The sequence below is a fragment of the Delphinus delphis genome, chromosome 8, assembly GCF_949987515.2.
Source record: "Delphinus delphis chromosome 8, mDelDel1.2, whole genome shotgun sequence".
NCBI classification, from domain to species: domain Eukaryota; kingdom Metazoa; phylum Chordata; class Mammalia; order Artiodactyla; family Delphinidae; genus Delphinus; species Delphinus delphis.
The window spans coordinates 25,224,000-25,237,007 of record NC_082690.1 but is presented as its reverse complement, the minus strand read 5'-3'; the positions used below and the strand labels follow the sequence as shown (position 1 = coordinate 25,237,007).

At 42.7% G+C, this 13,008-nt stretch overlaps 1 protein-coding gene across 1 annotated transcript in view; it reads left to right on the top strand.

Annotated features, from left to right (window-relative positions):
* The window catches only part of DDX10 (DEAD-box helicase 10), a 287,618-nt gene extending 282,123 nt beyond the window's left edge, over nucleotides 1-5,495 (top strand). The window contains exon 18 of the mRNA XM_060017996.1: nucleotides 3,213-5,495. Within this exon, the coding sequence (XP_059873979.1) occupies nucleotides 3,213-3,390 (178 nt within the window). The 3' untranslated portion in view covers nucleotides 3,391-5,495. The remainder of the gene's footprint in view (nucleotides 1-3,212) is intronic.
* The last annotated feature ends 7,513 nt before the right edge of the window (nucleotides 5,496-13,008 follow it).

The following is a 13,008-nucleotide window of genomic DNA, read 5'->3' as shown; positions in this document are numbered from 1 at the left end:
TCTAAAAACTAAACTAAGATAAACATAAATATCAGAAACAGATCAGTCTCACACAGCAAACCCCAAGTCTACAGTTGCTCCTAAAGTCTACCACCTCAGTTTTGGGACATTTCATTGTCTATTCAGGTATTCAGCCGATGCACGGTACATCAAGTGGATTGTGGGGACTTAATCCGCTGCTCCTGAGGCTGCATGGAGAAATTTCCCTTTCTCCTCTTTGTTCGCACAGTCCTGGGGTTCAACTTTGTTTTGGCCCCACCTCTGCATGTAGGTCACCCTCAGGTATCTCTTCCCTGCCCAGCCAGGAGGCGGTTAAAGGAGCCGCTGATTAGGGGCTGTGGCTCACTCAGGCCACAGGGAGGGACGGGTACGGTGGTCATAATTGGAATGCGGGGCGAGCCTGCGGCAACAGAGGCCAGCATGACATTGCAACAGCCTGAGGCGTGCCATGTGTTCTCCTGGGGAAGTTGTCCCTAGATCATGGGACCCTGGCAGTGGCGGGCTGCACAGGCTCCCGGTGGAGGGGTGTGGATAGTGACCTGTGCTTGGACACAGGATTGTTGGTGGCAGCAGCAGCAGCCTTAGTGCTTCATGGCTGTCTCTGGGGTCCAAGCTGATAACCACGGCTTGTGCCCATCTCTGGAGCTCATTGAGGCAGTGCTCTGAATCCCCTCTCTACACGTACCCCAAAACAATGGTCTCTTTCCTCTTAGGCAGTTCCAGACTTTTTCTCAGACTCCTTCCCAGCTAGCTGTGGCACACTAGCCTCCTTCAGGCTGTGTTCACGCAGCCAACCCCAGTCCTCTCCCTGGGGCCTGACCTCGGAATCTCAAGCCTCAGCTCCCGGCCCCACCCCCCCACCCTGGCTGGTGAGCAAACAAGCCTCTCAGGTTGGTAAGTGCTGGTTGGCACTGATCCTGTGTGCGGGCATCTCTCCGCTTTTCCCTCTCCACCCCTGTTGCTGAGCTCTCTTCCGTGGCTCCGAAGCTTCCCCCACCCCCCATTCTCCCTCCACCATCTCCACGAGTGAAGAGGCTTCTTAGCGTGTGGAAACTTTTCCTCCTTCACAGCTCCATCCCAGAAGTGCTGGTCCTGTCCCTATTCTTTTGTCTCTGTTTTTTCTTTTTCCTTTTGCCGTACCCAGGTACATGGCGAGTTTCTTGCCTTTCTGGAAGTCTGAGGTCTTCTGTCAGTGTTCAGTAGGTGTTCTGTAGGAGTTGTTCCACATGTAGATGTATTTCTGATGTATTTGTGGGGAGGAAGGTGATCTCCATGTCTTACTCCTCCACCATCTTGAAGGTCCCCCCTGAGTCCTTTTCTGAAGATACCAAATTATGACCATATTCTGACTAAATGTTTACCAGATTTATTACATTATTCCCTTTTTGGGAAATGAATGTTGTCTAGATTCATAACATTTTCCCCCATTTTAGTAAGTTACCTGTAGAATATCTAAATCATTATTTAATAATTAATTTGTTCTACCAGTTACCACTTTTTTGCTATGGAAAGTAGTATAAAATATCTTTTTAAAATTTGAACTGGTCCACAAAGCAGCAGTGCTGCTAATTCTGAAAATATTTTCCATCTACATAAATTTTCCATCTTTTTTTTTTAGTATCTGAACCAGCTATTTCCTGCACAGAATATAGTGTGCAGAGCACATTAAGAAAGGAGGCGTTAGTAAAGCCCACTAATTAGGCTGCTTCTGATGAGCTGCTCTTAGATGCACTTGAAATACAGGCAGGGCAAAAATCAGTATTAACTTGTTCCAAATAAATCATGGTACTCTAGCCCGGTGGAATTGGCACCATACTGGCCATAATCAAGCAGATTTTAGGACTCAGTACTTTTTTTTAGAGTCCTCTTTCCACTAAGAGTAACTTTGTTTACTGACTGAATTCCCATTATAGGGAACTCTTTCATGTTCATCTCTGTAGGTACATACCCACTCTTTTAAAATATGATTATTTGTAGCTTTAAATAACCTCATAGTTTGTCTTTCCTCCAGTGGTGAGAGAGAATGGCTGCTGAGTCAGAGTACTGGGCATTTCTGGGAGGTGAATGGGGAAATAGTTTACAGTTTTGCTTCAGGCTGGTCAGAACTGGATATGCTGATTAGGCACATTCACTTTGATATCCCCACTATCTTCTTAAGGCATAATAGAGTCCATTGTAACTTGAGCAATTTATTCTCTTTTGGAAGACATCGTATGCTTGGAATACATTTTGCTTTCGATTGTCTGACTTTGGGGCTGAATTTAGAGTAATTCAGCTCTGGGTTTGAATTCCATGTGCATAATCTAGGTTCAGTCATTAACCTCTTTTAACCTCATTGTAGAATGAGGCTGGTGCTCACCACACCAAGGATTGTCATGAAGATAAATGTTGTAATCTATGTAAAGCATGTAGCACAGTGCCAGACCCTTGGTAAGCCCTTAATAAATAGTTGCTACTGCCATTGCTACTAGATGGATTTTTTATTTTGTTTTAAACTTGTATCCAATAATTTGGTCATTTTTGAACATGATGATGGTATGTTAAAATGCCTTGAGGATGTTTTGCTTTCTCTTCTGATTTTAATGTATCAAGTGCTTTTCTCTACCTTCAGAAATTAGTTTTATTTTTATGGTCTGTGCCTCAAGTGTGTGCCGAATACTGCAGTAGTGTTTATGTTTTCTTCAGACCATTTGTGAGTCTTAGATACAGATTTAAATGGGGCAGATTTACTTGATGTCTTAAGTAATTTGTAACTTAACATTTCAGATTCTATTTTATTCATGATCTATATATCACAACAGATATTACTGCTACCTAAATGATAACCTAACTCTATAGAGACTGTTTGATGTGACAGGACAAGCGCAGATTGGAGCCAGTCTGGAGCCAGAATGTGGGCCAACTGGTGTCCTCATATTGTGAATGATATATCCAGGGCTTCCTAGAATTACTGTGAGGGTTGGATGACACAGTGTATACAATGTACCCTGCACAGTGCCTGGTATATGATAGGCCCCCTCCCCACATCTGTTAATGGGAAGGTAGTTACTATGACACAGATAGCCTGATGTTGTTATAGCTTCTTTCCCTCTTGAATAATATCACTTTACTAAGTATCTGTTATTGGTAATTTTGTTCTATTTTAAGTGTTTGACTTCATAATAATGGATTTATTTATTTATAAAGTAAATCATTGGATTTGTTCCCACCAGTGATACCAAGAAGAAGAAGGCAATGAGGAAAAAGAACGACAGTGAAGTGGAAGACGTGGGACCCACAAGTCATGACAGAAAGAAGACCAAGTGGGAAACCTCAGAGCCTTTGGATACAGGCCTGTCTTTAGCCGAGGATGAAGAGCTGGTGTTACATCTGCTCAAAAGTCAAAGCTAAATAGTACTTGCTCTTGTCTTCTCCTTGAAACCTCTAGTCATGATTATGTGGGCAAGAAGTTGAAAAAACAGTTGGCTTTGGGGCACGTAGGTAACATGAGTCCCATGCCCAAAGGACCCATTCTTCAGACAGGAACTATCATACCTCTAAGCCCCTTTCACAGGCCATGCTTGCACCATCCCAGAGCAAACTCACAGTGATGGTGGATTATAAAATTTCCTGATCCCATTTTCCAGCCTGTGCTCTGTTAGATTTTATCCATGGGTTCCTACATCTTATCACTGGAAATGCTTCCTTTGTTTTACTGGCAAGTTCTAGAGACCTTGTTTCATTGTTGGAAATTCCTGTTTTGCTTACCATACAGAAGTTTCTCTGTAATATTAAACAAAATTGCTCAGAGAAAGAGTATGATGAGTATGATGGACCAACCCTGAGAAAAAATTAATATTTTTTAATTGCCATGATCAATAATAAACATATTTCCTATAAAATAAAATATTAATGTTTTCATTGTATCCAGAAATATGAGAGCATTCTCAAGGGAAGTTTGTTAAGATTAAAATGTTTGGCCAATTCCTGAAATAGTGAATCTTTCATATTCTTAAATTAGCCTTCCTAAAGATATCATTTAACTTACACTTGCAGACTTGGTAGCCATTTATAAATAGAAATCCTGACTCTGAAGACTTAGTGATCTAAAACTAGATCTGTTAGTGAGCACCTAGTATGCTGTAGGTCTTCTACAAGTGCCTTTTGCAGCAGGTACCACAGATCCCTGCCCAGAGCCAGCTCCTGATAATGAGTAGAATAACACAGAGCCTCTTTTGGTTATAAGTAACTGGCAAATTCTTCACAGGGAAAGAAATCTGTGCCTTGGCATGACACCACTGATTTGATCATGATTTGTCATCTTCTCCTTATTCTCTCCCTTTCCTACTTTCCACTCCATGCACAAACAAAAATAATTTTTGCTTACTGGTACAAATGATTCATGAATCCAAGGAAGGGAATATCCATAATTGCTTCCATCTCAGCCTAAGTCCATATTTGTCTCTGAAAAGTTTCTCCTACTTTCTTGCTTGGTATCCTCATGAGCAACACCAACATCTTTTAGTCCTCAAAATGAGAAACTTGACAACTCCTCAGCTTCTCCCTTTCCCCACCCTTCACTTTGATGGTTTTATTGATTCTTCTTCATAATGACTCTCTTATCTCCATTGTTTCTTCTCTGTCTTTACAGCTTCTGCTTTCAGGCAGAGTTACATTCTCATCATGACCTGCTCAGATTTCTGCAGTGATCTCCTAACTGGTCATTGTGCTTCCTGCCTCACATTTTTCTAGGCCAATCTTCCGTGTTGTCAGAATTCTCTTCATAGCATTGATCTGGCATGTTTCTTACTTCTGTTGCAGTGCTTATTATGTAATGTTGAAGACATTTGTTTATAAGCCTGTTGCGCCTGTTGTAAGACAAGTTTCTTGAGAGCATAAGGAATGTGTTTATCCCTCCTGTGTATCCCCAGAGCCAGACACAGCACCTGCCCTATAATAGGTTCAATAAAGGCTTTTTGAGTTAATGAATGGACAGTAAAACACCAAGACAGTTTTTGAAAGTGTGTGGTAGTGCATTGCTCTATTACCTCTGGTGGGAAGGATATAAAATGGTGGAAATGAGAACTGGATGAAATGGCTACAATGGGCAAGAATGACTATAATGGAGAAAACAGATGAGAAAGGAATTTGGGGTATAACAACCTGGGATGATTTTGAAATTAAGGTTGCTGGTACAGGATCTCTTGAATATTTTCAAAGGGCAAAAAGATGCAAGAGTATATAAACTAAAGGTTTGGCCTTCCCTGGTGGTGCAGTGGTTAAGAATCTGCCTGCCAATGCAGGTGACATGGGTTTGAGCCTTGGTCCAGGAAGATGCCCCATGCCGTGGAGCAACTAAGCCCAGGCGCCACAACTGCTGAAGCCCATGCACCTAGAGCCCATGCTCCGCGACAAGAGAGAGGCCACCGCGACAAGAAGCCTGTGCACTGCAACGAAGAGTAGCCCCTGCACACAGCAATGAAGACCCAACACAGCCAAAAATAATTAATTAATTTTAAAAAAACAAAACTAAAGGTTTACCACTGAATTCACTCTGTGCAGTTTTAGATTTTGTTTTTTCTAATCCAAATAAGGAATTTTTACTTATTTTTTACTCTATATATGTAAGCATTGAATAAATATACTGCAAGGCCTTTGGTTCATGAACTAGTTTGAGCTGTATTCTGTCCCTAGACCTGAATGGATCCTGACTAATACATACATTGTAAGGAACTTTAGTTTGCTGAAATTTGAAAACTGGTTAAAACATCAGAATAGTGCTGTTTGAAAACTCAGGTAACAAATATATATTTCGGTAGACTAAATTGTTACTGTTTTAGCTGTGGTGTAGTTGGGGGCGCATGACCTAAATCTGACTGGCCAAGCTATTTCCTAGACTCAGAGATTGGCCCAGACGTGGGTATAATACTCAGGTAAGGACGGAAAGACTCCTTCCTTGAGAGTAAAGTACAGAATATGAAAGAAAGATTCCCTACCCATGGGGAATTCCTAAAAAGGGAGGATGTCGATCTGGGGCCTTTGGCAGCAATTTTTTCTGGTCAAATGGAGGCTGCTTCTGAGAGGTTGGAGAGAATAAGACCAACACCGTGAGGTGAGCAGAGTGGAGAGATGGAGAGAGAGCCCTGATGGCATCATTTGAACGCTTTGGCTTCAACTGTATCTGCTCCTTGTACTTCCTAATTATGGGTCAGTAAGTTTCTTTTTTGCATAAACTACTTTGAATTGTATTTTGTTCCTGGAATGAATGGATCCTGACTGAATATATACGTTGTGGGGGATTTTAGTTTGCTGATTTGAAAATGAATTAGAACATGGGAATAGTGCCGATAGAAAGCTTGGGCATTGTTGTTCAGCAGACAGCAGCTCCATCCCCTCCCTCCCTTGGAGAAGCATGGGTTTCCCACTCTGCTCACGTTGGGCTTGAGCCTGTGACTGACTTTAGCCCGCGAAGTGTGGTGGAAGTGACTGTGTGCCTGTTATAAGCAGAGGCTTTAAGGTGCTCTGATGCTTCCATCAGCCCTCTTACACTCTTGTCTTCTACCTTGAGACCAGCGTGGACTAGAGAGGATTCTGCTTCAGGCTGGGCACAAGGTGAGAAGACATGTGAAACAGACCTACAGCCTCCTCCAAGTCCTGTGGAGCAAGAAATCCACTGAGACTTGGGGTTCTTCACAGGAAAAGGTGAGAGAAGCACTTAACCAATGAGCAAAAGCATTCATTCATTCATTCATTCAATAAATGTTAATACAGCAACTACTGTATGCCAGGCCCTGTACTTAAGAGAAATAGAGCAGTCCCCTCCCCTGCTGTCATGTAGTAAAGGGAAAAAGAGAAGAAAATTCATAATTTCAGTGCATTATGAAAAGAGCAGGCAGGAAAAGGAAGACTGCTCTTTGAATGAGAAAGCTGTTGCTGGAGTACAGGAAGGATGGAGGATATGGGTAGTTTCTTGGCCTGCGACCCAAAGACCAATTCTTGCTTGATGCTTAACTGAGGCAGAGAGGCCATTCATCAGACTCACGTAAAACGATCCCTAAGATGTGTAAGTCTGAGCAGATACACTCAGCAGCAGAGTGCTTTGGAGGACTGCCCTTAAGCTTAACATGGCATTTTAGATTTGTTGGTTATAAAAAATGGGTAAGTTTAATTAAATGTAGTTAATTTTGTTATCCAACATTTGAAATATCCTGAACATGAAGGTTGTCTCCGTGACTGTCAGAGTCCACCAGAGGATGCAGATGTTCCTGGGAAGTGTGGGGAAGAAGGTGGAGCTGGAGGTGGTGGTACAGGTAAAGGGGAAAGAGCCTGCAACCAAGTTTTGAAAAGCCTGTTTCATATTTTTTAAGACCATTTTTAACTAGACATGTAATCATAGTGTGATTTTCTTCCACGGCCCCTGCTGATCAGACAGGCCAGAGCAGACAGGTTTTATACCATATTACCCAGCGCCTGCTGAATCAGGAATTGGCAGCTAACCCAAAGGCTAGCCATTAGCCTGTGAGAGGCCAGTGCAAAAAGCTCTGCACAAACAGGGACAAATTGGGCAGATAATGTTCTTATTCTCTGAAACTGAAATTTAGGTAGTCAGCAACATAAGGTTATGAGACAGACCAAGAGCACATCATGGGCATAAGTGAGCTCAGATTAGAAGTCAGGCAAAGCTACAAGGGAACTAGAACTCTGGCAAAAAGATAAAGAGTAAATGGTGAGGGATCTAGTTGGTCATGGAAAGTGAAGCATGCGTGGAGAGTATTGCACTTGGTCCAGAGCTGCAAAGACCTGCAGACTCCCCTTGCTGGGTCTCCAAGGTCCACGCTGACCCTCTGGGCCTCGTCTCCATAAGCCTCATATTCTCCTGGGTCCTATTCCTAGATTTCTGTTCAAGTCTCTCTCCTTCACTGCCTGGGATGTAAGACCCTATTGTCTGAGGTAGTCTGAGTGAGTCCTTGGGTTTTTTGTACCCAAAAGAGCTTCAGTAAAACTCAGAATACTCTAATGTCTGCTGTTTAGATTTAACGTGTATAGGAATCACCAGGGAATCATTTAAAAGTGCTAATCCTGAATTGGTAGGTCTGGGGTGGGGCCTGATATTCTGAATTTCTTATAAGCTCCCAGGTGATGGTATGCTGCTGGCCCTTGGCCACATTTGAGTAGCAAGGCACTAATGGAATTCAGAGAGTTATTAAAATCATTATTTACAGATAGGGATCCTGTCAGAGTTCCAGCAGGAAACAGATGGCACACACAAATTAGGATAATTCCAAGGGGATTTAATAAAAGGATTAGTTACATAAGCCAGAGCAGGGTGTAAGGAAACCACAAAAGGTTAGCCTACCAGAGACTAGTAATAGAAGTGTTAACCACTCCTCTCCTTGAAGGGATGAGGGGAGAGAAGGGAAGGAGAGACAGCTAATATTTGACCTTCAGTTGATATATGCAGGCAGCCTGAGGTGACCACAGGGAATGAGGCAAGAGAATAAACACTGTGACCTCACTCTCCGGCCAGTGGTCCCCACTGGCCCCAACCAAAGCCAGAAAGCAAGTTGCCCAAAGATGTAATTGTACAGTCTCCCAGGACACAGCAAGGTGGAGAAGTGTAAGGGGCCAACAGGAGAAACTGGCTGAGACGTAGGGTGTATGTAGGTGAAATCTTTTTGTGGGGAAGAGGAGAAGCCCTCAGACTTTGTGCCTTCAACACTACTGTGTACCAGGCATTGTTCTAAGTATAGACACATAGCAAGGATGGGCAAGAAGCAAACCAGCATATAAAACACTAAGTGTAAGAGTAAGGAGATAGAGCAAGTGAGCAACAGAGCAGAGGCTATTTTGATGAAGGCCAGCAAGAACCTCTGATGGATAGGAATCTGAAGGAACAGGACCTACTTCCCAAGTACATGTGAATGAAGAAAAGTGTCCAACCATACAGACTGGCCTCACTAGAAAATTCATTCTTGTAGTGGGCCTTCAGTGCTGTTTTCCTAGCTTTGCCCTCTCTCCTACACTCCAAGACAACTATTTCACACATTTCCCTCTCAAATCTCCAAAACCTCTTGCCCTTCTTCACTCTTGGCTGATGATCTTACTTTTGATTTTACTGAGAAATCAAAAGAATCCTTCCCTGGGACTTCCCTGGTGGTCCAGTGGTAAAGAATCCGCCTTACAGTGCAGGGGATGCAGGTTCGATCCCTGGTCAGGGAACTAAGATCCCACATGCCGCAGGGCAACTAAGCCTGTGTGCCACAACTACTGAGCTTGTGTGCCTCAACTAGAGAGCCCATGTGCTGCAAACTACAGAGCCCACGTGCTCTGGAACCTGTGTGCCACAACTAGAGAAGAGAAAACCTGCACACCACAACTAGAGAGAAGCCCGCGTGCCACAATGAAGAGCCCACGCACTACAACGAAAGATCCCGCATGCCTCAGCGAAGATCCCATGTGCCGCAACTAAGATCTGATGCAGCTGAAAATAAATAAAATAAATTAAATAAATAAATAATAAATCTTTAAAAAAAAAAAAGAATCCTTCCCCAAACTCCCACACCACATCCACCCTTGCACCTATGCCCACACTTCCTGCCTTCCCTATTGCCTAAGGCCAAACCCCCTGCATGCGTGATCCCATGTCCTCTGGCCCTTTGAAGGATACTGCTTCTGCAGTTGTCCCCTCTCTCTACAGTATTATCAGTTTTCCCTCCCTACTGGGTTATTCCCATCAGTGAACAAGCATGCTGTAATGTCTCCCATCTTAAAACAAAACCTTGACATTCCCGTGCCTTTCCAGGCACAACTCCATTTCATCCTTTCCTTGTGTAGGTTGAGTCCTCAGAAGAGCTGTCTCTATTACCACCTGTCTGTACTTTCTCCCTTGCCAGTCTTTCTTAAACACTTTATCGAGGTATAATTGATATGAATAAACTGCACTTGTTTAAAGTATACAATTTACTAACTCCTGTTCTTGTTGATTACTTCTTTTCAGTCTCTTTTTCTGGGTGTTCCTCATGTTCTTTACTTCTAACCATTAGAGACCTTCTGACCTCAACCCTTGGATTTCTGTATCTACATTCACTCCGAGTGATCTCATTCAGTCTCCTAATATAACATACCATCTCTAGACTGATAACTCTGAAATTTATCTCTAGCCCAACTTCTCTGCATTCCAGACTCATGTCCAACTATACTCAACATCCTATCTGGATGTCTAGTAAACATCTCAAACAATATTACCCAAGATGAACTCTTAATTTTCCCCCAAATCTTTCTCTCCTGTTTTGCTTCCATTTCAGTAAATATCATATCTATTTTTTCTGTTTCTCAGGCCAAAATCCTTGAAGACCTGTTTGACTTATCTCTCTCAAATCCTAGATCCAACCCATTAGCAAATCCAGTCAGCTTTTCTTTTGACATACATCCAAAAGCTAACTTCTTATCACTATTCCCATTGTAATTTCCACTCTATTACAACACATCATTCCCAGGAATATTGCAATAAGCTCTTAACTGGTCTCCTTGTTTCTGCCCTTTCCCTCATCCAAAAGCCAAAATGATTCTTTTAAATTATAATCTGAAGGTCCTTCGAAGGACATCAAGATGAAGGAGTAGGAGGGTGTTGAGCTACCTCCCCCAATAAACACATCCAAAAAAAAAAAAAAAAATCTACATGTGGAACAATCCTCACTGAAAACAAACTAGAGACTGGTAGAAACTCTCATACAACCAAGGCTGTAAAGAAAGATTCACACAGAGTTGAGCAGGAAGGGAAGAGAAGTGATCAAGTCAGGGGCTGTGCCCCTAGGAGGGGGCACAGAAGGGGGGGGGATTGCATGGACTCAGAGATTCTACCTGTGGAGTGAGTAGTTTGAACCACATATCGGGTGCCCCAGCCCTGGAGTCCCACATTAAGAAGACAAGTCCCCTTACCTTAGCTGGTTTGAAAACCAGTGGGACTAACAGGAGGGCTGTAAGAAACCAAGACCCCACTTGTACAGAGTGTACAAATGCTTGCTTATGCCCAAAATAAGGTGAAGGAAGCAGAGTGAAACTGCAGGGCTCTGGCTGGCTTCCCCAATCCCAGTGTGTGCCCTGGCCCATGCTGAGCATCCACTGTAGCACCTTAGCTCTGTGCAGCTCCTGACATGGGCAAGGAAGACTGCCGTTGCTGAGGAGAGTGCACAGTCGAGGGGGGATGGAGCCTGCTTGAACCTGGCATGACAGCCAAACAGGATGAGGGTGGCCATTACTGGGGTTCATGGAGGCAGCAGATCAGAAGTGGCCTGGAGCTCTGACTGTTGTGCTGAGACGATCCTGGTATGTGCAGTGGCCTGAACTGGGTACCTGCTGGGGCTCATCTTGCTCCAGTGATGCTCCTCCTGGGGTGAAGTTGCTGATGCTGGGAAGAGGGGAGAGCACACACTAAGAGGGGAAGGCATCAGCTTGACCTGATCCTGAGGGCTTCCACTCCAGCACCTCAGGACCTGACCCTGCCCTTGTTAGGGTGGTGACAACCACTGAGCATAGGAGAAGCCCTGGCTCACACCTGGCTCTGGCTCTAGCCACTCCAACTCCAGCCCCACCTCCCACCAAGGTGATATAGCACATCCTGGGGGAAAATGTGACCCGTGCTCACTTCAGATCCACCTCTCCCATCAAAGCCACTGGGCACACATAGACTACACAGGGACCCTCCCACACAAGGACACTGCTTCAAACCAGGATAGGTAGCTGCTTCACCTAATCTCATGGAGACAGAGAAAGTTAAGCAAAATGAGAAAACAGAGAAATTTATTCTAAATGAAAGAACAAGGAAAAAAAAAAAAAGCCCTGAGGAAAACAACTGATGAAACAGAGATAAATAATTTACCAGATAAAGAGTTCAAAACAATAATAAGAAGAATGCTAACTGAACTAGGGAAAAGAGTAGATGAACACAGTGAGAATTCTAACAGGGAATTAGAAAATATAAAAAAGAACCAGTCAGAGCTGAAGAATACAATAGCTGAAATGAAAAACATACTAGAGGGAATTAACAGCAGACTAGGTCATACAGAAGAATGCATGAGATCTGGAAAATAGAAAATGGGAATCAATCAGAACAGCAAAGAGAAAAACAAAATAACAGTTTAAGGGACTTCTAAAACAGTATCAAATGTACTAACATTTCCATTGTAAGTGCAGCAAGAGAAAAAAAGTCACATAGAAGACTGTCAGCTGATTTTTTCTGCAGAAACTTTGCAGGTCAGAAGGGCAGGGCATGATATATTTAAAGTGCTGAAAGGGACAAACCTACAAACTAGGATACTAGCAAGATTATTATGCAGAATTGAAGGAGAGATGAATAACTTCTCAGACAAGTAAAAACAAAAAGGTTTCATCAATACTAAACCAATCCCAAAAGAAATGATAAGAGGTCTTCTCTAAATGGAAAAGAAAAGGGTACAACAAGAAGTAAGAATTTATGGAAAAGGAAAAATCCTACTAGTAAGGGCACATGTATAATAAAGGCTGTGGATCAACCATTAAATAATCCAGTGTGAAGACAAAAAGAAAAAATTTGTAAAATCAACTATAACTACAATAAAGAATTAAGGGGCAAACATGAAGGTGAAAAACATGACATCAAAAACACAAAACATGGAGGGATTAAACATGTAGATCATTTAGAATGTGTTTGAACTTAAATGAATATCAGTTTAAAACAAGTAGGTATAGTTACAGGTCAACATAGATGAAGCCAATGGTAACCACAATCAAAAACCTACAGTAGTTAAACAAAGATTGTCATACTGAGTGAAGTAAGTCAGACAGAGAAAGAGAAATGTCATATGATATTGCCTATGTGCAGAATCTTTAAAAAAAAGAAATGATACAAATGAACTTATTCACAAAACAGAAACAGACTCACAGACTTAGAGAATGAACTTATGGTTACCGGGGGGAAGGGAGGGGGAGGGATAATTAGGAGTTCGGATTGACAAAAAAAATTGTAAAACACTATATTGTACACCCGTAATT